The following is a 24,178-nucleotide window of genomic DNA, read 5'->3' as shown; positions in this document are numbered from 1 at the left end:
GTGTTGTTGGGCGGATGGTTGGACCTGATGATCTTAGAGGTCTTTTCCAACCTATGATTCTATGATTCTATGATTTAATCCAGGTGGGACCACCAGCCCCTGGGAGCAAGGTGGGAGCAGGATACGGGGGAAATCCCCATGGTCAGCCACCATGGGGACCTGGGGATGTGAGGGCAGGCTGCACTCGATGGCAGGTTCGATCTGCAGAGCGTCGCTTCCATTACTCTCCTGCAACCAAAGGGCAGTTTCTTGGTGCTAGCCCTATCCAGTGCAGCCCATCCGTCCTGCTGGATGACCCCACGGTCCCTCAGCAGTGCCAAGCCAGGGCCAAGCAGCTCAGGCCACCTTCCTGCTCAGTGATGATCCCGTCTGACACAGGCCACCAGGTCTTTCTGGTTTCTCAGCTCACGTCGCAGGACTTCCTAAAAGACACTCCCATCTGCTCCTCTGTGCAAAAGCACAGCCCTCCCTGGTACACACAGCCGTACACAGCACGCCGTCTGTACGCACCAGAAACACGTACATGTGGCGATGGCACTGAAAAAGAAGGGAGGGATGCCGGGAAGCTGCAAGCCCCGTGCATGTCAGTCAACCCACCCCTCCGAGCCACCCCATGCTCTGCTCACAAACCCTGCGAAGCCTGCAGGCAGAGACTGTGATTTTCCTGGCTTTCCTGCCTTGCTTTAGGGGCTGGCGTGCAAACGGTGCCCCATGGGACAGCAGAGCAGGGGCACCCATGTGTGCCTGGAACATGGCCCAGAAAGGGATCAGCTCCTGTCACACACCTCCTGGAGACGTCACTGGAGGTCCTCCCCATCACCCCAGGGTACCATCACTACTGGAGAGAGTCCAGCGGAGGGCTAAGAGGATGATGAGGGGACTGGAACATCTCCCCTACAAGGAGAGGCTGAGGGATCTGGGCTTGTTCAGCCTGAAGAAGAGAAGGCTGAGAGGGGACCTTATAAATGCTTATAAATATCTGCAGGGTGGGTGTCAGGAGGATGGGGCCAGACTCTTTTCAGTGGTGCCCAGCGCAATGGGCAAAAACTGAAGCACAGGAAGTTCCGTCTGAACATGAGGAAGAACTTCTTCCCTCTGAGGGTGAAGGAGCCCTGGAACAGGCTGCCCAGGGAGGTTGTGGAGTCTCCTTCTCTGGAGATATTCAAAACCCGCATGGACGAGGTCCTGTGCAGCCTGCTGTAGGTGACCCTGCTTCAGCAGGGGGTTGGACCAGATGACCCACAGAGGTCCCTTCCAACCCCAAACATTCTGTGATTCTGTGATCAGCACTTCTTATGAGGAGCATCCCTCTCTCACCAGTGATCCCAGCAGCAACACCAGCTAGGAAAGGTGGTGAGGTCCCCACCACAGCACAGCACCAGGAGGTGTCCAGATGCATCCCAGTCAGCAGATTTGGGCCGGGAGCGAGACCCGTCCCGAGGAATTGGGTGGGAAGACAGCGGGGCTGGCTCATCCCATAACCCAGGGCCTTTCTGCACGGCGCAAACACCTGCAAGGCAGGCAGGGATCTGGACCTGCTGCCCGTTTAAGGCTGAAAGGAAGCGGTGGAGCAAGAAAATAAAGGTCTCTAGGGGGCAGAGGGGAGGCTGAACAACAAAATTGGCTAAACTGCTCATTTATAATTAACATGCTGCATTATAAATATTTCCCTTTGCTTGGCTCCCTCGGGCTCTTGCATTTCCTCCCTGAAACCCCCAATTTAGAAAGCGCTCTCAATTAAGTGCAGCAGAACCTCATTAATTCAGATGAGCAGCTGGGCAGGCTCATCGGAAAGCAGCTTCCCAGGAAGAGGGGGACTGCACAATAAAGCAGGCAAAGATCAGGGCACGGGCTTTCCCCGCCTCGCTGCAGGACATTGCTCAGTGGTAATTACTGTGGCTAACGGTCTACAGCACACTGATAAGTGTCCTTTAGTGCATTCGGTGGGGGTAAAGAAATCACCCAACAAAGCGAGGAGCCCTGAGGGAAGGGACTCACAAGGCTTTGCTCTGAGGCAGGAGGAGGGAGGAACCTCTCCAGGCACCGTGGGTTGAAAGGGTGAATTTGTAAACTGGTTTCCCAGCACCCAAAGTGGGTTTTGGGGAGGCGAGTTTTGCAGCCTGCCTTTGACGAGGGATGCCCAGACGCGGAGTGCCACCAACGTCAGCTCTCAAGGATGCTCCACCGCATCCCGCCTGGCTGGCACAAGGGACACAAACATCTCCCACTTTCTTCTTCTCTGGGCTGTGTTTAGGTCTTTGTTGTGTTCGGTCTCTTCTCAAGCACAGAAGTGAGGGCTGATCTGAACCTTGCTGACAGCCCAGTGCCACGCTGCGGCTTACTACGAGCGGCACTTTCAGGGGCAGGCTGATGGCTGTCAGGACACAGTGCAGGGACAGGTATCCCTTCTCACCTTAACATTTGCATCAACATCCCTTGCTGTGTCTGGAAAAGGCCCTGATGTGCCACCACACGCGTGCTCTTTTGCAAAAATTAGGAAACACTAAAGCTGTGCAGCCAAGGGACATCTTTGCCTCATCCCCTGCTTGGTTCCCACCCACCGCCCCTGACACTTACTTCTTCCTTCCAGGGATGTGGCAAAAGCACTGTGTTCCCCACCACTCCTTGTCACTCCGTAACGGTGGAGCAAGGGAAAGCTGGCAGCAGCTGGCAGCCCACCACATTTCAGACACCCCCTCTCCTTTCCTGCCATGGATGATCCACCTGGATGCTGTTTGCAAGGTCGAAAAAGAAGCAGACAGTGGCACAGATGGGTTTCAAAGTCGATGGGTCTGCAGCCTGCATGGGAGGTTTAAAACCAGCACAGCTCCATTGGCACAGCCAAGCCTTTGCCAGGCATATGCCCGGGGAGGATTTGGTCCACCGTAACCCTCCAGGTCTTCCCTATCCCCCCAGCCGCTCAGCTCCCCCAGGTATCCCTGCCACAAAATCTCAATGAAGCAATGAACACCGTTTCCCTGTGCTCTGCCAAAGGCTCACAGAGCGCTGCTCGCAAAGGGCTGTCATTCCATCAGATTCTCCCTGAGCTGGCATCTTGGGGTCCAAACCGTCCCATCCCAGACCAGTCCGGTTTTCTGTGTGCTAACACTTCCTATACCCTCTCCTCTACAAATACACACAAGCCCTCGTACGCTTTTCCCAGGGTTTAAAAATTATGCTCCCCATAAGAAAATATAGCATGACCAGATGCCTTTTGTAGTCAGCTGGTTCATTGTTTGAAAAGCTTCGCTTTAAAATCCAAAAAGATTGCTAACAGATGCATTTTTTGGCCAGAGAGGGAGAAAAACCTCGCTTAAACAAAAGTGTGTCGTGATTGGAACTAAAAAGGGAATTACCTTTAAAGATAAAAACTATAAACATTTCCTATTGAAAAATACCCCCAGCCATGCAAACAGCCCGTCTCTCTCAGTCAGACCATGAAAATGACACCGGAGATGATATTTCAACCTGCTGCTGCAATAACCGCAGGTATAGCTGGATGCTCAGGGGCCATGAAACGCTTCTCGTCCATCCCAGGTGACCCAGGAGCACAGCAGAACACCCAGCTATTTTTTCCCTCTTCCCCTTGCATGCCATCTTTGTCTGGTTTGCTCTTAGCTCTGCTACTGCAGAAAAAAAAAAAAAAAAAAAAAAAAAATCAAACCTGATGTTTTTTAAATGAAGGAAAGAGCAACACAAGCCTCGCGAACGAGCTGCAGGACTGAACAGGACACGTGGAAGAGCGAGCTGGAAAGCGAAGCTCTCTGGAGGGAGTGGGTGGAAGGCGCAGTTAGAGAGGAAAGAGGCTGTCTGGGTGGGAAATACAGTATTATTGGAGAGCCATCATTCATTTCCCTATTTATCACATTTTTTCCCCATTCTCCCCTGCAAAAGCACCACCGCTGCCTTCTCCTAATGAGAGAGAATTTATCTCTGATGCCTGAGGAAATTTAGATGTTTTGCTTGCAGGGGACAGCTTAACACTGCTGAGAGTGACACACCGAGCGATGCCAGCGGGTTTTCAGCACAAGCTTAAGGAGGGCAGCATCGCTTGGAATCCCTGCAGGTCATTTTTCCCCTACCCCGGCTTTACAGATGCTCAGAGAGCTCAGCCGAAGCGAAAGGGAGGGGGGCAGAGCCAGACCCTGCATCCGCGTGAGCTGGTTTTTGCTACCGATCCCTTCCACCTGGTTATTTCTGCTGAGCTTCTGCCTGAACAGCCCTGTGCCCACCCATATTTTGAGGCTCATAAAAACCATCCGGCGAGCTGCTGTAATAGCTTGACGTTTCGTACATCGGCTGGCAGGAGCCAAACCTCCTGCAATTCAGAGGTTCTGCCGACTAAGCGCAAAGTGTTAATTATTAACTCCCTTCGGAGCGTGGCCTCCTGAGAAAGGCCATCCGGAGCCACCCTCTTCCACCGAAGCAAACTCGCAGCCAAAGGAACGGTAAAGCTGGAAACCCTCCCGCTTCCTCCCCGCGCTTCCGAGCAACATCCTCTCCTGGAGAGCAGGGCCAGCGGGGAGCGAAATATTTCGGGATGAGGTATGAAAGGAGTCACAATCCAGAAATACCACTTCTAAAAGCAGATTTCGCCCCACTGTTCGTGCATCTCTACCTTCGCATTTCCCTGCTTTATCAGGGCCATAGAGGGGGCTGACGACTTCAAAGCAGGTCTCTCCAATAATCTTTATATCTCCCTCCCGACTCGAGCGCTGCACGGCTGCTGGATTTAATGCAGACTTCAGTTCCCCCTCAGGCTGCTGCTGACAGACTTGTCAGCTCCCGTCACGAGATGATTTTTATCCCTCTGACCCCCCAGAGCATCACTGGGTGATGCAGGTGAGACGGGACCATGAGGAGTTCAGCCAGTGCAACCCCCTGTTCTGTGCAGGGTCAGGGCTGGGATCACACCCGGCGTCTCCACGGTCAGAGAATCAGGGAGGACAAAACCTCCGCCTTGCTAAGCGGGGACTGTGGGCTGGCATAAAAATAGCTGCTTGCGGGGCAGAAAAAACGGGATACAGAGCTGCAGGCCAGGGGAAAATATTCCAGGGAAGGAAATATGATGGTTTTCCCTTATTTCCTCTTGACGAGCACTTCCGCTGCCAGATGCTGCCAGGTCCCTTGCCCACACAACCCAACACAACCAATGTCTCATTTTGGTCACCTTTTACCAAATCTTGCCTATCATGGGAACACGAATCATACAGCGACTGGGATGCACTCTGCAGAGCTGAGTACGGCTGGTGGTGCCGACGGCAAAGCCGAAGTGCCAGACATGGCACATGGCAGCAGGGAAAGCGCTGGAAGGACAGATACTCAGATGCTTTCTGTGCTGCACACACCTTTGCTGTTGATGGAGGCAAGGGAAGTGCCCTGTCTACAGCCACAGCGCGAGGTATTTTGCAGTCCGACAAAGCTGATTTTCAAGAAAAACCCCCAGGAGAAGGCTGGGCAGCGTTTCTGTCCTGCCTCGCGCTGCTCTTTCGAGGGGGAGCTTGTTGCAACTCGCCTCCAACTGGACTTTCAGACTCAAAGTCTGGCCAAAGCTATTTGCCTCTTAGCAGCTTGTTTCCAACATCAGCCAAAATTGGCAGCAGAGGTAAGAGGAAAAACTGCTCAGACAATTTTGGACCCTTGGTAAGTCAGGCAGCTGCCTGCAACTGATGTCCACCTTTGCAATCCCCCTGGGACCCACCACGTGAAACTGGGTGTCACCAGCACCTCCAGCAACAACTTGCTATTAAACACAGCCAGGCCAGAGCATTTGGGTGCACTGTGGACCTCCCAAATCACCATCGCTCAGACTACAGCCGAGGTGGCGAGGTAGGACCCCTGCCCTGTCTCCAGCTCCGCTGCTCCAGCCAAAACCCTGCCATTACCCTCAGCTGCAGAAGTCTAGCCCCTCCCCTCGATGCTGGGCTACCCTGTGGGTGATTTGTCCTCATGAAAACATGGGTACACAAGTAAGACTCATGACAAGCCGCTGGGACAGCCACTGATTTTTCTGCTGCCCACCCGTCTTCATCACAGCAGCAGGACTGCCTAGAGCCTGCTGTGTATAGAGACGTGTTCTCCAGCCCACGTGATTCCTCGTTTCCTCCACTGCTGAAGTCTCCACTGATGTGGTCTTTCTCATTTTTAATTAAAAAGAAGGAGAAAATCATTTGTCTCCACCAGAACATCTCCTTCAGAGCAAGCAGTGGTGCGTACTCTCTCTGCAGCTCACCGAGATGGCATTGTGAGTAGGGAAGGAGCAGCTGAGAGCAGCCAGAGGGACGAGGACCAGAACACAACAGCAGCCAGGATCCAGCCCTCGGATGGGCACCTGCTCTGGGGATTTCTCAGGATGCCACTGGGCCCTTCTGCAGCTCCTTCCTTCAACATCCCCCGAGGGCAGGCAGCTTCTCAGCACGGTTTTTAAAAAAACATGAGCACAAGGAGGTGCTGGAATGGGAAAGAGGCACCATCAGCCCCATCTAAACCCTGCTCCGGGAGATCAGATAGCATGTAATCTCCACTCACAGTAATAACTACATGGCTTTGCTTGATTTAAGTCTCTGTTGTCTCCCCTTATCCAGACACACCGGAGCACGGCTCTGCTTATCCGACAGGCAGTGACGAGCGAGCAGCCCCTGCCCGTTCTCTTGTTGATTCAGACCAGTGCCTGTAATTTGTCAACATCTCTTCTCCCCTACGATTTAAATCTCGGCCATGGCAGGGCTCTGTCTAACAATAATACAGGGATTGCAGGGGTATTTATGAGAGGCTTAAAACTTAATACTACATGAGCAAGGTAAGCCTGCTCTTGGCCTAAAACGCGGCTGGAAAATCTGGTGCTATTGCTACAGCAGGAGAAAAGAGGCATTAAGGGCAGCGAGCGCCCTTCGAGTGGGGCCAGGCAACTGCCAGCGCTGCCGAGCCGACTCCTGCAGCCAGGTCACAGGGTGCAGCAGTGAATTTGGGAACTGGGGGCATTTCCCTCGCAGGCCTCGGCATCCTTCCATCTGCTTGTGAGACTGAGGATTTTTGCCCCGTTTCTCCCCGTAGTGTTACGTCCTGCAGGATCTCTGCTTTGGCCAAGGCTGGGAGGGAAAACGAGTCCCAGCACAGATTGCTGGGAGTAACTCCTCTGCCAGCACACAGGGGCAAAAATCTTCAGTTTACCGGGGGGGAAAAAAAGGTGATTTTGGCCACGTCTCAGGCGGCCAGCCCACGGTACCCCATGCCACTCAGGCTGCAGGGCCCAGGAGCAAAGGCAAACGAACCAAGTGAGAAACACGGTGAGGCAGTCTGCTCCATCCCGGACAGACCGTAAGAGCTGGCACCAGCATCGCTGCATGCTGCAACCGCAAACCTGCCCACAGGCACCGCAAGCTTCGGCCACCCGGGCACTGACTTACTGCCAGAAATACCAATGAGCCTCAGTTCTTGATCTAAGTCTAAACGGTGACACAACTGAGCTCAGACATCAGCGTATCTCGGCATTAGGAAGATGTCTGTGTGCATTTTGAGCCTGAGAAACACGCTGCAAGGGCAACATCGCAGAGCGGACACGTCGCGCTGGGAGCTCGGCAGACAGATCAGTGACTCGCATCAACCCTATCCCTGACCAGTGGTATCTCGGTTCCACCTGTGAACCTGAAGCCCTTCATGGCCCCAGGGGTGACACAGCTTCACCCAAAGCAACCTCTGCACCCTCGCAGGCTGTGCTGCGGGGGCACCGCTTCCCCAGTGATGTTTTCCATTTGTCCCATCCCCTGGGAAGAGACGGTTGGAGGACAAAAATGATGCTGAAGCCTGTTTCATGTCAGCAAACTGGAAACCCAAGGGAGGGGGAGGCTGTCATCGGGCCCCCAGATGTCAGCAGAGTGGGGCCATGAGAAATAGTGACCAGAGCAGCCCCTTGCAGCCACAGCGCCAGCTTCAGTGGCCACGGAGCCCCACGGGCACCCACTCGCACTGGCAGGGACCCCCGTGGGGTAGGGGACACCCACGCGGGGTGTGGGGACACCTCCTCCAGCCCAAAAGGACTCAGGAGGAAGAGCTATGCATTTTGGAGACTGAAGACCTCGCTGGTAACCCTTGGCTTCCCCAGGACCACCATGAGGAACAGATCCATTTCTGCAACATCCCGAAAACCATTCAGCACCCCAAAAGCTGTGTCCTCCCCACCCTCCATGGGAGGGAAGGGGTTCAGCCCCCAACCGCAGCGCAGACGGATCTCTTACCTTCTTCTTGCTGCAGTAGATCTGCCACTTCTTCTCCGCCGGCAGCGCGAACATGGCCTCTCTGTGCTTGTCCGTGAGGTCGAGTTCATCCTGGAAACGGGGAAAAAACCCACAAAACACGCAATATGAGTACACAAACGGGTGATGGCATGGCGCAACCCCCCAGACAAATGGTGTAAATCAACATGGGGCCACACCACAGCGCAGCAGTGCTCCCGGAGCATCGCCCCGTGACTATCGATTTGTCAGAGCAATGATGCTAGTTTCCATCCTCCTGCTCCTGACCTCCCCCCGACTCCCAGGCTGCAGCCGGCTGCCGGGAGGACAGCGCTGCAAACCTCCCCGCCTCGTTCCTCCCGGACATTGCCTTCAGTGCTCTTAAAGGTGGCAAGCGTTTTAGAAAGGACACCTATGAAGCCGTTACAGCTGCTCGCACAGAGGGTTGAGAGCTCCAGGTGACACACCTCGTCTAAGATGCATACAAACAACTCAGATAGGACCTTTCCTCTTTAACGCCCCAGATGACTGCTTCACCACTGATCACCCCAAGCGGTCAAGCCCATTCCATCGTCAACACCATCATATCATTGAAAACTGGGGTGGATTTTTTGGCTTTTGGTTTGTTTTCCTATAACTGAAAGCAGAAAGTGCTTTTGCTAGTATCTACGGTTCATAAAGAGGTACATCCTCTCCATCAAAACTGGACTATGAATTGTCTGGCAGAGATAAAGCTGCTTACTGACTGAGATCTTTATTGGTTTATCTGATCTGATTTTAAAAGACACATCCATTTTCAACTTGGAGGCTCGGTTAGCAGCGTGCCCTCCGCAGGGATGCCCGAGTATTATCAAAGCCCTGTCGTTTCCTGGCGCTAGATGTAGGTCAAAGCTTTTATCAGAGAACTAACTAAATAAAACATTCAGGCAGGGCTGTGAGGCTCATTGCTAAAGCCAACATTGATCTTACAACCATGGATCTCTCTTAAAATCACCACCACTGATGACAGCCCTTGTGCTGGAGGGGTGTTGGTGCAGCAGTGGGAGCACTGGAGATGCTGCAGAAGGTTGCACGAGAGCCCTGCCATGGCCTCCAGCCAACTCATCCCACCCAGTCAGTGGATTTAATTAAGATGATCCCCATTAAAAGTTACATACTTAATTCCATCAACTAAAAAAGGCAAAAAAAAAAAAGGAAAGAAATCACATAGAGACCGATTAAAGTTTCCCTGCTCGAATAATAACCGTTATCAACTAAAGCTGGTAGCCCCTGGTACCCCAATCAAAGGTAAAACCGCCATTTGGTGAAGGCTGAGCAAGATGCCTATGGGGAAAGATGGGTCCCTGCATCAGCAAGCCCACAGGTCACCAAGAAATTCAGCTGATCTAATTCAAGCTCATATTGCACCCAGTAGCCAAGGAAAGGAGCCTTCAGCTGTCTTGTAACCCAAACCCAAGGTTCCTCCAGCACAACACACAGCGATGGAGGGCTGCTGGCAGTCCTGAACATCTCGGAAAGGCTTATACCTCCACTTGGGGTATTGGTTTCACTTCTCGATGAAATTACTCCTCAAAAGGAAAGGTGTCACGGAGTGACATATGCATGGAGAAGCTTTGCCTCTGCCTTGACTTCCTCCCCCTACCCCGCCATATCGACTGACTCTTCAAACCACCGTGCTGCACAGAGCTGACGTTGGTGGAACCCTGGAAGCAGACTTGCAAGACACCCTTACAACAGAAATAAACGTGCTGCCACAACAGAGACTTCGCAAAAAGTGAGGACTGAGAAAGCCTGAGCCCTGTCTGAGACACCCCTCCTCCTCCTCCACCCAGGGGGGAGAACCTGGCTTAGGGATTCCTCCAACAAGCGCTGCTTTGAAACCTCCCCAAGTCCTTACAGTTTGGGAGATCAGTGATTCATAGCCAGCAACCGATCTCCTTCCCAGCCTTGGGCAAGTCTCGCCACCCTTCCGTGACTCAAAACAGAAATTGCACTCAATGTCCTTCACCGTTGTCACTCAGGCTGCGAGCCGGTCAGACACCCAAGCTCCTTCTTCAGCCCCAATTCAGCAGGTCTGAAGGCAGCCGACAGGACACCTGACACAGGCACGTGGCTGAAATTCAGCGCGTCGGCAAAGGGCATTTGGGCATGTGGGAGAGGACGAGGGTCTCCTGATGGTAAATATTTACCTCTGCCGGGAGGGTTTGAGCGAGTGCAGGAAAGTGCTTCCACTGCGACCCTGCTTCCCTGCCACGTGAATCTGGGACCCAGGCATGAAAGCGCCAGCCACACACATCTGTACTTAGGTTCTTAGAAAAATATTTATTGAAACTTTCAAAACACCCATACCCTAAAAACCCAACTTGTGCAAATGCAAAGATTTATAAACCAAGAAAAAAAAATCTAAACTGAGCTGACGCCTAAGCGGGAGCAAGAAGGGATAAAGCACAAGAACATAGTAGGTACTGGTACATGACAACGTGCAAACACATCCAAAAAAGGTGCAGAAATGCTTCTGAGCCCCACACAGCTCCTTTGACTGTGTCCTGGCTCTAACATGTTCAGTCACCGCAGCCCTGCATCACTCAGCAACACCTACCTAATGATATCTTGCAGAGTGCTTGGGAGAGGTGTTTAAATAAATACTGTGTGGCACCCAGTGAATACAAAAATCCTCCTAATCAAACAGTGACTAACGACTGTTATTCCGAGTCGAGTCGTAACAGCAACTTAACTGTGAAGAGTCAGGTCTTTGCTCATTTTATGTGTACGAGGATTCCTGCACTCACCTCCAGCCCTTCGCTTACACTCACTGATGGCTATCTCAGTACTCCTTGGGCCCAAGCAGGCTGCTCAGAAACTGCCCTTCAAACTCAAAAAGATCAAGAGAGGACAGGAATATCAGCTGTTTTCTGGGGGTTCACAGACCACCGTACAAATGCAGCTGTGTCCAAGCCTTTTGCAATTGCACAGCAGAGTCGTAGCGTAGCAGAGAACCCGTGAACAACCTCAAACCCATATGTGCCTTCAATTAATAATCACAAGCTCGATAATTAGGTGATTCTAACTGGCAATTAATTTTATAGGCCATTTGCAAGCTGTGCACTCCCGCTACAGCATGCGAGGCTGGCGGCTGTTGAGGAGGGAGAAGATAACCGGTGGGTCGGTGTCCATCACCCCCGCAGCCCTCACCCCTCGCTTCAGCCTCACCTTTCACAGCTCTGCCCCTTCCACCTGGCTGCCTCTCATGGCAGAATCTGCCAACTTCGCTATTTTAAATATTTTTTTGGAATCAGGTCAAAGGCACGTAAAATAACAGCCTCATTTTGCTACCAAAAGGAAGTTTCTGCCCAGAGTGTTTTTACTGGAAAGAGATACGCTACTCTTAAATATTTATTCCGTACAGTTGAACTATTCACCTTTAGATCAGGAAACATGTTTCCACATTAAATCTCCACTTCAATATGATTTAAAAAAACCCTCATACAGGAGACTTGATTCTCAGCGTGTATTTGCTATTTCTAGGAGCTAAAATACTTCCGTGCAGCTCGTTTTGCTGATGGCTCTCCGCTCAAATCAAGCAAACCTCCCCCTCCCTCTGAGTATGGTATGAGTGCCAGTGAAGGCGATCCCACACCATTCTCCTAAAACTGCCTTAGAAATACATGGCTCAGCTCAGCACGCTGTGAGCACAATCCCATGGGCCAACCAAGTTTTTATCCAGGACTTTATACCTTTTTCTTGGAGGACACATTGCAACACTCAGGGGAAGATGTTCCCATGGTCTGTATCTCCCCGAGCTGGCAATCGAGCAGTATGAGGAGCCCAGGCCACTGGAGGTCTTCTGGTCCAACTATCAAGCAGGGCCACCTAGAGCCATTGCCCAGGACCATGTCCAGATGGCTTTTGAATAGCTCCAAAGAGGGAGACTCCATTACCCCTCTGGTCTGCAGCCACCATAGTCTCCAACCATCTCCTGAAGGCAAAGTCAGATCAAGTAGAAAAGCGAGACACTGCCACTGGAAGAAATATTTGACCCTTCCAGCACAAAGGGCATTAAGTCCAGCTCCAGACTCATAGTGTGGTCCTTGGTGCAAGTTCCTGCCCCTGCCACTTCACCCATGCCATGGTGGATGTTTCAATGAGCACCTTCTACCATAGGCTGAGCCACAGCTTTTAATGGGGGCAACAGCAGGAAGCCAGCAGGATCCTGCACATCTCTTGACTTCAGAACTGACCTCCAGAATGGGCTCTCGGAGCTGGGCGAGCCTGGGCACTGCCCACCCACGGCCGCAACGCCCCAGCACAACCATCATAGGTTCTTCCCCTACATCCCACCAAACATTCTGCAAGAAGTAGCTGGGGAGCAGAGATTAAGTAAGGGACAATTCCCTATGCAGAAGTCTGCACCCCCAAAATATCTTCAGAGGTTGCAGGAAACCCACAGAGGTCCCTTCCAACCCCGAACATTCTGTCATTCTGTGAAAAAAGATGAAAAACTTTTAAGTCTTATGCATCGTTCTGGCTGACCAATTGCGTAACCATAATACATAGAGGAGATCAGGGAAAATAAGGAGGTTATCTTATCCATTGCCATAAATGAAATAAAAATTAATTAAAATTCACTGGCTTGTTCTGGTTTTATATATACTTACATATGTGTGCATATATATACACACACACACACACAGAGAACGACAACACCGGATCAATAAATGACCAACATCATAAAGCGCAATTGAATTTACTCCTGGTGGATGCAGGCACAGAGTTCAGGTACTGTGAGTGACACTACAGCACATACAGTCAAGATGTCCTGCATCCTCAAATAAAGCACGAGAGATCCAAGATTGTTCAAAAAAAGAAAAAACACGGAAAGAAACAAGCAGGAACTCTTTGGCAACATTTGGCATTAACTGGTACAGCATGGGAATTGAAAAAAAAAAAAAAAGGCTTGTTGAAGTCTGCATCAGCTTCCTTTCTCAGGGGTCGTATCGCTTTTTCACTCTCTTCCAGGCATTCTTCTCCAAGTTCACCAGTTTGATTTATCCCAGAACGCCGCAGTGTCAAGGAAAGTGATAATCAGCATTTTTCCCGCCGTACCTCATCTAATTGCCTTCCGCTGCGTGAAGGCGCTGCCCGCACGGCCAGCTGGGCAGCCCTGCCTGCCACCACCAGCCCTGCCTGTGACCACCATCCCTGCCTGCGACCACCAGCCCTGCCTGCCACTGTCAGCCCTGCCTGCGACCACCAGCCCTGCCTGCCACTGTCAGCCCTGCCTGCCACCAGCAGCCCTGCCTGCGACCACCAGCCCTGCCTGTGACCGCCATTCCTGCCTGCGACCCGCACCGGCGCGTGATAAACCTCCACCTCCGAATCCATCTTACTTAGCTCGTTATTCTCCTTTCTTCGCGAAGCAGCAGACTGATCAGTCGGTGGCCGTTCCAGTGCAAACAACAACTGCCGTGAAACGCGTCCCGCACCGCGGCAGGAGCTCCTCTCTCTGCAATGTTTCTTTAGACGAAGACAATTCTCAACGTATGCAGATTTATCTTAGAGAGTTTTTCTTTAAATAGGAAGGCAGTGAATTAAAGTCTTTTATTTTCAGTATTAGTAATAAAAATAGCTCCTCCCTAGCACACATCTTTTCAGCCATAGTACCCGGAGACCTTAGAAATAACCCCTCAGACAAACCGATCCCAGCCAATATTATCACTGTATATTTTTAATTTACCTGTGACAACCTGCAGCTGAGATTACAGAACATGAACAAAAATCGGCTATTCATGTTTCTTAATGAATAGGCATAACAGATAGAAGGGTTTTATTAATTTTGCCTTTATCATGTAACGAATTTTTTGAATAAAGGAAATTGCTTACAGCAAGGGAATGAGCAGCAGCAACAAGAAATAACATGTAAGCACTTCAAAGTGCTTATACCAAGTCAATCTCCTCCCACATTGAATTTTTAGTCCCAGACTGGAAAAGACCCCAATCCACCCTGCTCTGCAGTTTTCAGTTGTTGACCTGAACGCCTTGGACAGATGTAAATAAAATATGTATTCCTTTCTTCTTCTGTAGGAAGGATTATGGCCATCAATAGCTGATTTAGCTCCTCAATCAACTCGCGCTGCAGCTGGTTCATGTTCCCATCAGTTCAAACGCCTAACCGAGGCAGACACCATGTAATTCTTAAATGTTATTGAAGTCATTATTTTAACAGGCTAACGGTTTTAAAGGTGTTCATATTCCAATACTAGTGTATTTTAAAATAAAAGTATCCACTCATGTTCTTCAATCTTTTTTGCTGCAATATATATCTATAACTGCATATATTTATTTATTTATTGAGCTCGGCCTTCTGTGATTTTTTTCAATGGCATCATCTGGAAAACCTTGCTCCCATTTTAATTAAGACAGGGTACTTTTCTAGGCTGAGTTATTGATCTGCACAATTTTATCCCGACGAGCATGCTCAGATCTAGCAGCCCCGCAGGTGGATCCCCAGCACACATTTTCCACACAATTGTACCTAAACCCTGAAAACGACAAAATGAGATGTATTTGCCCATTATTTACTACTGTGATAGCCAAAATGGATTAAATCCAATCAACCACAGCTGGGCATGGCTGCCCTTTGGTGGGTGCACCTCCTACCATAATAAAGCACAGAGCTGGCAAATAAATAAGTAGAAGGTTTCAGATGTGTATTTCCCACCTATTTACGGACTGAAAGCAGCTGCTCCCTTTTCAACCAGTTTTTAGATATCACCTCTGCTGCTGGCATCCCTGAGAGCTACTGCAGTTGGAAGTCAAGCCAACAGGTCAAATGTGGCTTCAGATGTCCCCTGCCTGATCGAGATGCTCATGTAGGAAAGCTGTGCGTGGTTGATCTGGTGCTAAACCTCTCCAATGTTTTCCCAGGCAACACCCTGGGTAGGGCTTCAAAAAGGGGCTGGATGGGAATTAGTGGCAGCAAAGCCCCACGCCAACTCGATCCTGAAAGCTTCCCAAGATTTACCGCTCTGTGCATGGAACCCTAAAGATGTGGCTGAGGGGAGCAGAAGCCAGCTACAGCCTGATGCTGTTGGCAATGTAAGATGGAAATAGACTCCTTCCATACCCACAGCTTGGGTGGGACAAGTCGTCCTCATTTCCCCACAACCCTGGCTTAGTCACAACTGGCATCCTGAAGTCATTTTTAAGAACTTCATCAGGGGCAAAGCTGAGCATCACCCTGCCAGGGGGCAATTTCTGACCAAGGTTTGACATCCAGCAAGATGCCTAATGCAAGCAGGCATCAGATGGGCTTATAGAGGTTAGGTGTTGTTGGGGCAGGGAAGCTGATCCCCGTAAATAACAGTATTGGCTTGAACACTGGAGTTAATGGGAATTAGGACGACCGGGCGCTCAGGCAGGATCCTGCCTGCGGGGCTGCAGAAAGCCTCGGCTGCCAAAAGCCAGCCTCGGTGATGCTCGCACGCCAGAGAACGCCCAGACTCTGCCAGCATCAGATACCACAGCTTTCCTTTGCATCTGCCAATGGATATGAGGCAGGCACAGGCTATTCCCAGCAGGAACGCTTCCTGCTGAGGTTCGTGATGAAGCACAACCCACGTGCTGCTCGATCCCGCCCGTAACTCCAGCAACACCACCCAACTACCGAGCAATCAGGAAGGAGAAGACCATTGCTGGAGCAGATGCCCCATCCAGTGAGGCTGGTACCCTCTGTGGTGACCTGTGCCAGAAACACCTGGAGCTGGTGCAGGCCAAAGACCTAAATGGCCCAGTTAAGGTCACCGAGATGTCACCAAATGAGCTGCCCAGGCATCTCCCAGGGATGTGGCCTCCTCTTTTACGAAGCGCAAAGTGGAAAGCATTTAGCAGGTAGACCACATAATTTCTCCACTTCAGCTGTACTTCTCCTGGAAACAAAGGGGTTTCTTATGTGCCCTCTGCCTTCAGCTGGGGTTCACACTGTGCTATAACATGCCTCCTTTGTAAAGCTACGGGTCAGAAACAGCGTGGTTTTCGGGCAAGCCCTCGCGCTAGTTTGTAGCTGTACCAGATATTGCAATTACACGAATGCTTCAGCTGAAATATAGTGTTCCTCGGTGGATTGCTTCATTCAGGTTTCTGGAAAGTGTGTAGGCAGAAAAACCTTATTTTCTCGCTGAGTAGGTGTGCGACTGCTGTATCAGATGCTTACCTATCAAAACATATGTTTAAGAGATTATCTGTGAGGGTGTAACGCCACAAGGTGACAAAAACAAGCGCTGTGAGCGGCGGGCTGGGACGACTGCGTGGCACGCCCACGCTGTTCGCATTGAGCGAGCAGAACCTGGGCAGCCTGGAACCCACAGGGTTCCCCACAGAATGAATTTAAGAGCAGACATTATCGAATCACTCGGTTTTCTTCCTTGAAAGTGATTCATAAGCTCAAGGGAGCTTGGTCTTGGGAGGCAGTGGTGGGACAGGGTCAGGAGCCCCGTGCTGCACCTCTGACCCCGGATAGACTCTGCAGAAAGGGGTGTTTTGCCCAGGACACAAGGGCTACTGCAATCGTATTTTTCCTGGGTACCAACTGCATGCTTTTCTTTGCAGGTAGAGGGGAAAATGGCTTTGGCCACCGTTCACTGGTTCCCAAAATCCTGAAGTCCTTAATGCTGCAAAGACCAGGCAGCAAAACCGACAGCTGACCTGCAAGCATGAAATGTAAAGCTTGGCTTTGCAGCTGATCCCTCAGCTGTTACTTAAAAGCTGTGTTGTTTTGCAAGGCCCAAAACCTCATACTTTCTCCTTATTGGATTAGAAACTGGGGGAAAAGCACATTACTTAAGTTCCTAAGTAAAAATGGATATCACTAGCAATGAGTTCCCAGCCCGGCGCTGCTATTAACACGTAACAGCGCTCACACCGACCACACCATCTCCTCCTCCTCCTCGCACTGAGGTTGTCCTCCACTCCCTGCTAGAGTCGCATATAAAACAGCAATCGTCCCGGCACGCCGAGAGGGCGGGAAGGCACGGGTCTGCACAAAGTAATGCGTGGAGCATCTGACCCAGCACCCCACATCGTGAGCCACAGACCGATCGCCCAGCGTGAAGCATTTCAAAGGTGACACAGAATTAATCTCTGTGATGGGGGATGCTATCTCCTAACAGATATAAGAGTTATATATAACTTATATATATATATAAGCTACTCCAAAGAGCAGCTCTGATGAATCACAGAATCACAGAATCACAGAATCACAGAATGGTAGGGGTTGGAAGGGACCTCTGTGGGTCATCTAGTCCAACCCTCCTGCCGAAGCAGGGTCACCCAGAGCAGGCTGCACAGGACCGTGTCCAGGCGGGTCTTGAATATCTCCAGAGAAGGAGACTCCACAGCCTCCCTGGGCAGCCTGGGCCAGGGCTCCATCACCCTCAGAGGGAAGAAGTTCTTCCTCATGTTCAGACGGAAAATGAAATGCATTAACTGCCTCAAGTACAGCAAAAACAAATGCTGTGATAAATCCTGTAAGCTGCCAGAGACTGATTTTTGTTCCCTAGGCTCCTGAGTTTCCACTACTTCATAAAGCATCAGGGAGGGATGGAGCAGCCTTCCACGGCACGGGAGGGGAAGGTATAAAGCCCAGCACTTCGGAGACCATGTGTGAACATCTCCCCTCCAGCAGATCCCAGTGAAGGCAGTCACTAACAGCGTGCAACGTCAGCGAGCAAGGGTCTGTACCCGTCCTGAGCCCGGGAGCTGGGGACACCACACAGCCACCAGCCACCTGCTTCCCGGCGTCACCTCCCCAGGTCTCCAAGAGCTGCTGGCTGCTGGAGTCTGGACGCAGGGACCTGGGGAAGGTTACCTGCTCTGGTTTCATGGGCTGAAAGCGGGCTGCTGCACGTCACAGGCGGGAGGCAGGGCTAGATGGAGGCTGCTCTAATTTCTTCTGCATTGCTGAAGACAAGTCTGAGAAGCCCCATTGGGACCAGTAACTGGAATTTTCCCAAAGATTGGGTATTTGGGAGGACAAGCCTCGAGGCGAGGCCGGGGCAGCATCTCCTCTGAGCCCTTTCCTCCGCTGGCAGGGATGCAGGCTGGGAGCGAGATGCGGGACCAGGGAAAGGTGGCACCTTCTGCTCCAGGGGCAAGCAAAGCCATGCCAGACCCAGCACCTCTTCCGAACATCCAGGCGGTCTGAGGAGTCGCTGAACCATCGCCCTCGTACTGCTGGGACAGAGATGCTGCTGTGACCTGCCCCACTGGGAAGAGGTCCTAGGTCATGCCGGGGCTCCCGCTGCCCTCTCCAGACTGAGCCGTTCAATCCCCCCCGTGCCTCCACCCCCCTGCCCGGTGCACATCCCGCGGGGCCGATGCACACCACCACACACAGAGCGTTTCATTGCAAACCGCAGAGTGACAAGGAGTGTTAAGCAGATATAAAGGACATCAGTCATTTACCCATCTGGTGGAAAGTCTAGCTGCTGGCAGAAAATAGAGAGGATTGTTACAGCAAGATCTACCATATGGTGCCATTATGTGGAGCTTTGCAAGTGCTTTCTCTGAGCGTGCAAGCAAGATTTCAGCCTTTGAAGAAAAACCGTATTGTTAGCCTGGATATGCAGGAGCCTCTTGAAAGAAGCCATGGCAGATGGCACAGCTTTGTTCCCCCAGTTCACAGGCAGCTCCTGCAGCCCCAGATATTCCCCCTTGCCGGGGCTGAGCAGCTCCATGGCACAGCGATCCTCCTGATGTGTCCTATGGGAGGACCGATGCCTCTGGAAACTCCTTAAATCCGATGGACGTTGCCTGGTGGGTCCCATGTCGCTGCATGAGCCCCAGGAAGCAAACACCACCGACCCGAGCTGGTGGGGTGCACCAGTGTTGATGCAAGGAGAGCAGCACGAAATCATAAAGCCTTATCCCAGCTGAGGGGGCTGCAAATTAGTAATTCTTCCTGAAATACCCTGCTTTTGTCTGCACCTCCCTGCCAGCACCTGCTCCTCTCTGGGTGGCTGAGGCTGGCCGGAGCCCCGGCAGGACAGCGGACAAAGAAAAGCCTTTCAGATGGGGCCGGTGCCCGATTGAGCGACATCCCAACAATACCCTGACGAAAACCCATTCAGCCCAGGCAGGGGGAAAGGAAGGGAAAGGCAAAAGGTCCCTCCGGGAGGAAGCGGTGATCAGTCACTGACCACAGCAACAACATCTGCATCTGCCCTGAGCCAGGGAAAAGCCATCGCCTGCTCCGTTTCGTTGGCTGGGACAGGGCGCATCGTCCCTGCAGCCCGGGATGAAAAGCGGGCATTTCTTACAGCCTCATTGCTCCTGTTTGTGCCCAGGAAGAAAAAAAACCAATCCCCTGTTTCCCTCTTGCTCTTCCTGAGACACACGTGTATGGTCACAGAATAAAACCCCAACTATTTAACCATTCTATTGAACTACTCTGGTTAAAATCCAAAGTGCCCATATAATGCACAGCAGGCCACAAAACACACTCCGGGACAGCAGATCGAGCCTTTAGCTGACCTTGGAGTCAGCTGCTCCAAGTCCCTCTGCAGCTCAGGCTCTTGTCCTCTGCCTCTGGCACAGGACGGTCACCGATTTCTTACAACATGGATGTTTCCCGACTCAGATGAACAGGCACACTTAAAAAAACCCAAAGCCCAGAGAATATTTTGTGGGATGGCTCCAAAAAGAAATGATGTAGGCAGGAGGGTGGGATCTGCGGAGCAGGGACCCTGCTGGATCTTTGGTCTCTGTCAGAGGATTGTCCATCCCGCTGACCAAACCCATCACTGTGACATCCCCAAAGGCCTGAAATCTTCCACTCCTGCCACTCCGAGTCCCTAACGGGAACCAACGGGGCAGAAAAACCACTATTAAGCTGCAAGAGAAGAGTTGGCCAAGGACCAACCCGAGCTGGCAAAGTCTCCAGATCCCTTCCAACCCCTCTGACTTCCCTCAACCCAATCGACCGAGACAACCGAGGACTTTGGAGGAAGCCCTGGTCCCACAGAGCGAGCACAAGCCTTCCTGCCCCGGACGGTCGAGCTGGATGGGCCTGGTGGCATCGGGCTCCCACAGGCGTAAAAATCAGCCCCAAGCCTCTGAGTGCTTTCTCTGTCTCCCTTCCAAATGTTACACAGTGGGTTTATACAGAAACAGTGGGACGCTTTCCAAACCATTTAACTAATGCTGAAACTTAATACCCGACACCAACAGGTTACTGAGAGCAAGAAGGAGCTGTTGTAATGGAGGGGGGGATTTGCATCTTCACTCCCCCCAGATGGGAACCTCCCCTCTCGCACCCACGGGGTAGAGCTCAGCTTCCCTCCCACCCGGTGCTGGCTCGGGTCAAGATCTGCCTGATGGGATTTTTGGGGAGCCAGCTGCGTGCACAAGAGCACGGTGGGCACCTGCTGTGCCCCCTCCCTGTATGACTTCAGTCCCTAGGGAGCCAGCACAGCTCCTGCTGCTGGCGTGCCCTGGAGCAGCAGCTGCCTCCAAGCCTTATTCACACCCCTGGCTTGGGGAAAAAACCCCAAATCTTGGCAGCATGGAGCAGGGATGGAGAGCAGCAGAGCCACACCAGGGCATGCCCCGGGGCTGGCCGGTCCCTGCCTCGCTGCACACACAGTGGTCCCCTGCGGCACAGCCTCCTCACAACGCATCGGCTGGATTTGGGGGAGATGCTTTGAGAACCCCAGGCTGAGGAAAGCACTGCAGGCGTGCAGGTTGGATAGGGCTCCAGCGCAGGAGCCTCTGCAGATGCCTTCTTCAGCCTGGCCGAGCCGCAGCACAACAAGCCCTTATATCACCTTTGGCTAGGGCACGGGGAGAGTTTTCCACAGGAAAGAATTTCCCCAGGAAAATCTGATTTGGCCAAGTTATCAGTGCAGAAAAATGTGAAACAGAGACGTTTGCTCCACCTGAACAAATCAAATTTGACTGGCAGCGTTTCGCTTCTTTGCAAGCAGAGGTCCTGCTGCAGGGACTTCTCATCCCCATCGTGCTGCGCAGCGTGTCCCGGTCTGCCTTGTTATCCCGCCCATGGAGAAGGACATCTGGGCAAAACTGGCTCTCGTAACACAACCTGGAGCTGTCCTCCACCAAGTGGAGTGGCTCACCAAAACTAGGCTTCCTGGCATCTAACGGGACACGCCATACCATGAGGTGTGACCGACCAGCATCACGACTCCCAGCTCCCTCTACGCATCAAAGCACCCTATTTCACTGCTGAATCAACTCAAAGTGGAGCATCCTGGGTCCGCCCAACAAACCACACCAAAACATTTTCGCTTAGAGGAAATTAAAGGTTTTTTTGGCTGTCAATTTTTTTTTTTATCCACTTTTTTCAGAGTTTTGGTACTAATGGATAAAGAAACAATATTCTGACTCTCAAAATCTCAATTTAGCCCACATCCAAAGATTTCTAGGAAGCAGAGTGCCCAGCAAGTACAGTCACTTTGTGCCTACGGGGGACAACCTGCTTTACTGGCTCGGACACTCCGGCGTCACCCCAGAGGTGCACAAAGCCAGACCAGCCCCCAAGCCCTGCTCTAAGAAATCAACGCTTTCTAACAAGAAAGAGAAAACACCCCAAACTGGGAGGACTTCAGGGAGGAGCTGAGCTTAAGGTTCAGTGCAGAACTGCTCCCAGCAGCAGCCCCTGATGCTCCCTTGACATCAAAGCTTGCCTGAAAACTCAAAAATCAAGCCTGGGGACGACTAGAAAGAGGGAAAAAAATAAAGGGGGGGGGGGGGGGGGGGGAGAAAAAAAAAAAGAAAAAGCATCCTACTTACCACCAGCTCGGTGAACATGACGTCCAGCTCCTCCACCGGTGGCATGGGCAGCGCGGGCTCCATGGTCTGCAGCGTGAAGCTGCTGTCATTGCGCAGCCGGTACGTGATCTCAGGGTGGTCGCTGCTGCGAAAGCAGCAGAAGATGAAGGAGATCCCTCGACTGCTCCTCTTCCTTGGGGCCATGGCCAGAAATCCTCTGCGTTCTTCCCTCCTGGGCACTAGATCCTGAGGGGAAGAGAAGAGAGGAGGCTCGAGCAGCCGCCCTGCAGCGTGGTGCTCCCATCCCACTGAGGGGAGGAGGAATCAAAGCCACCCACGCGCTCGGCGTGGAGGGGAAGAGCAGAGACGGTTTAAGTGCCAAATATTTCTACTCAGATTTGACATTTACGGTCCTGGCAACCTTGACAACCGCGCGAATTAAAAAGATGCATTTGCTTTGCCTTGTGCTGGAGCCAGCAGTTGCAGGGTGATGCACTGCTGTCCCCGTGGGGAGAGGGGTTCTGGACCCCCACCACTGCTGCAAATCTCAGCAAGTCCCCACCGAATTCCCTGTGCAGTGGCAGCCAGGCCAGCCCCCATCTCAGTCTGACCAGGGGTATGGCAAATTTGGGAGACTGCTGCCAGGAACAGCTGGATGAGCTCAGGGCCACCAGGTACGTGGTCCCCAGCACGGGTGACTCGGTGCTTGAAGACCTCACATGGCTCAGGATGCCCCAAGCCACAGACAGCAGCAGAGCTGAGAAAATATCCTATATTCTCCTCCCAGCTCTTAAACACGTCCTTAAACATCCACCGGCAATCACCGGTTGGGCAGCTCTTTTTCATGGAAAGTTTTACTTGGCTTTAGTTAGATAAACCCTACTTGAAATTCCAGTAAATATTTACAAGACGCGATTTCAGCTGATAAAAATCACACGGTGTCGGCAGCTCAGACTTTCCTACGCAATGCTTACGTGGGCATCACTCACGCCGGCAGACGCTTGGGTTTGGCTGATTTCTGAAACTCAGGTTGGGAGCACAGCTCAGGGCAGCAGACATGCGTCTTGCCCAACCAATAATGGCAAGGACCACGCAAATACTGCCCCAAAATGTGGACTGTCAAGTCAACAATACAAGAGGAGGGCCACCTACGAGGAATGAGGACGGCAGAGAAACACCCTAATGAGAAAAATCAACCAGCAAAGTAGAGAATTTTTAAAAAGCCTAAATATTTGTCTTATAAAGCCACACACCCCCACATTTTATCTCGGCGAAACAAGACGCTGAGATGTTAAGAGACAGAACAAACAGCCAAGTTTAATGCAGAAGGTTGAAATATGGATGACTCAGGTTTATTAACAAAGCTATGAAGAGACTTGGGAAAAAAGGTCAGCATTTGGAGAGGAGTGTCTGATCTCCCTGGAGCCAGCCATTCCCCTCCGACTACAGATTTATACACCCAAATAAACAGCCACCATGTCCCATGGAGAGCCAGTGCTGGAGGAAGGTTGGGGGTAGACCTGGCGTCAGACTCTGCATCACCGCTTGCATGACAAATATTGCTCTCCCAAAATAGGGACCTTGCAGAAAATTCAGGCTCTGCTCATAACACTGGAGGATCTAACCCTTGAAATTGTTTTTGACTGAAGATTTTTAGCACATGGTGTAATCATCTGCTGAACCACGAATTATGGGAAATAGCTATCGGGTCTTCACATGGGATAATCCCAGGCTGTGCAACTGCTCTGTGCCTGGTGCAGAGGGTCCCCCCTTCCTGAAGAGCCCCAAATCTCATTTCACATTTAGCATCTTGGATTTAGACAAATGCAGCCACTGGAGGAATTTCAGCTGCCATGAAATCTCTCTCATTGCGGCTCCCCAGCAACCAGCACCGCAGCAAATCCATTAGCAGCCTGCTGGCATCCCTTTGGTGTTAGGAGGGGTTTGGGACCGGCTGGGGAGTTCCATTCCTAAAGAAGGGAGGGAAATAAAAAACCAAAGGCACACAGACCACTGTCCCCTCCAACAGGGAGGAAAATGCTGCAGGTCTGGGTTTGGAAGAGCCACGAGGAGCAGGGCGCAGAGGGAGACGCTGGTGGCTGCCCGGTCCTTCATGCCTGGTACAGGAGCTTGTACCCGACCAGCACGTCCTCAGGTGTGCAAAG

At 51.7% G+C, this 24,178-nt stretch overlaps 1 protein-coding gene across 2 annotated transcripts in view; it reads right to left on the bottom strand.

Moving 5' to 3' along the window:
* LOC104335301 (disheveled-associated activator of morphogenesis 1) overlaps window positions 1-24,178 on the bottom strand; it is a 97,463-nt gene that overhangs the window by 36,858 nt on the left and 36,427 nt on the right. For both annotated transcript variants that reach the window (XM_075426741.1, XM_075426743.1), the window contains exons 3-4: window positions 22,035-22,259; window positions 8,235-8,324 (exon numbers count right to left, since the gene is read on the bottom strand). In XM_075426741.1, coding sequence (XP_075282856.1) covers window positions 8,235-8,324; window positions 22,035-22,217 — 273 coding nt within the window. In that variant the 5' untranslated portion in view covers window positions 22,218-22,259. The remainder of the gene's footprint in view (window positions 1-8,234; window positions 8,325-22,034; window positions 22,260-24,178) is intronic.

Source organism: Opisthocomus hoazin, chromosome 7 (assembly GCF_030867145.1).
Source record: "Opisthocomus hoazin isolate bOpiHoa1 chromosome 7, bOpiHoa1.hap1, whole genome shotgun sequence".
Classification (NCBI taxonomy): Eukaryota; Metazoa; Chordata; class Aves; order Opisthocomiformes; family Opisthocomidae; genus Opisthocomus; species Opisthocomus hoazin.
Note: the sequence above shows the minus strand (reverse complement) of the source record. Positions and strands in the feature narration are given on the sequence as shown.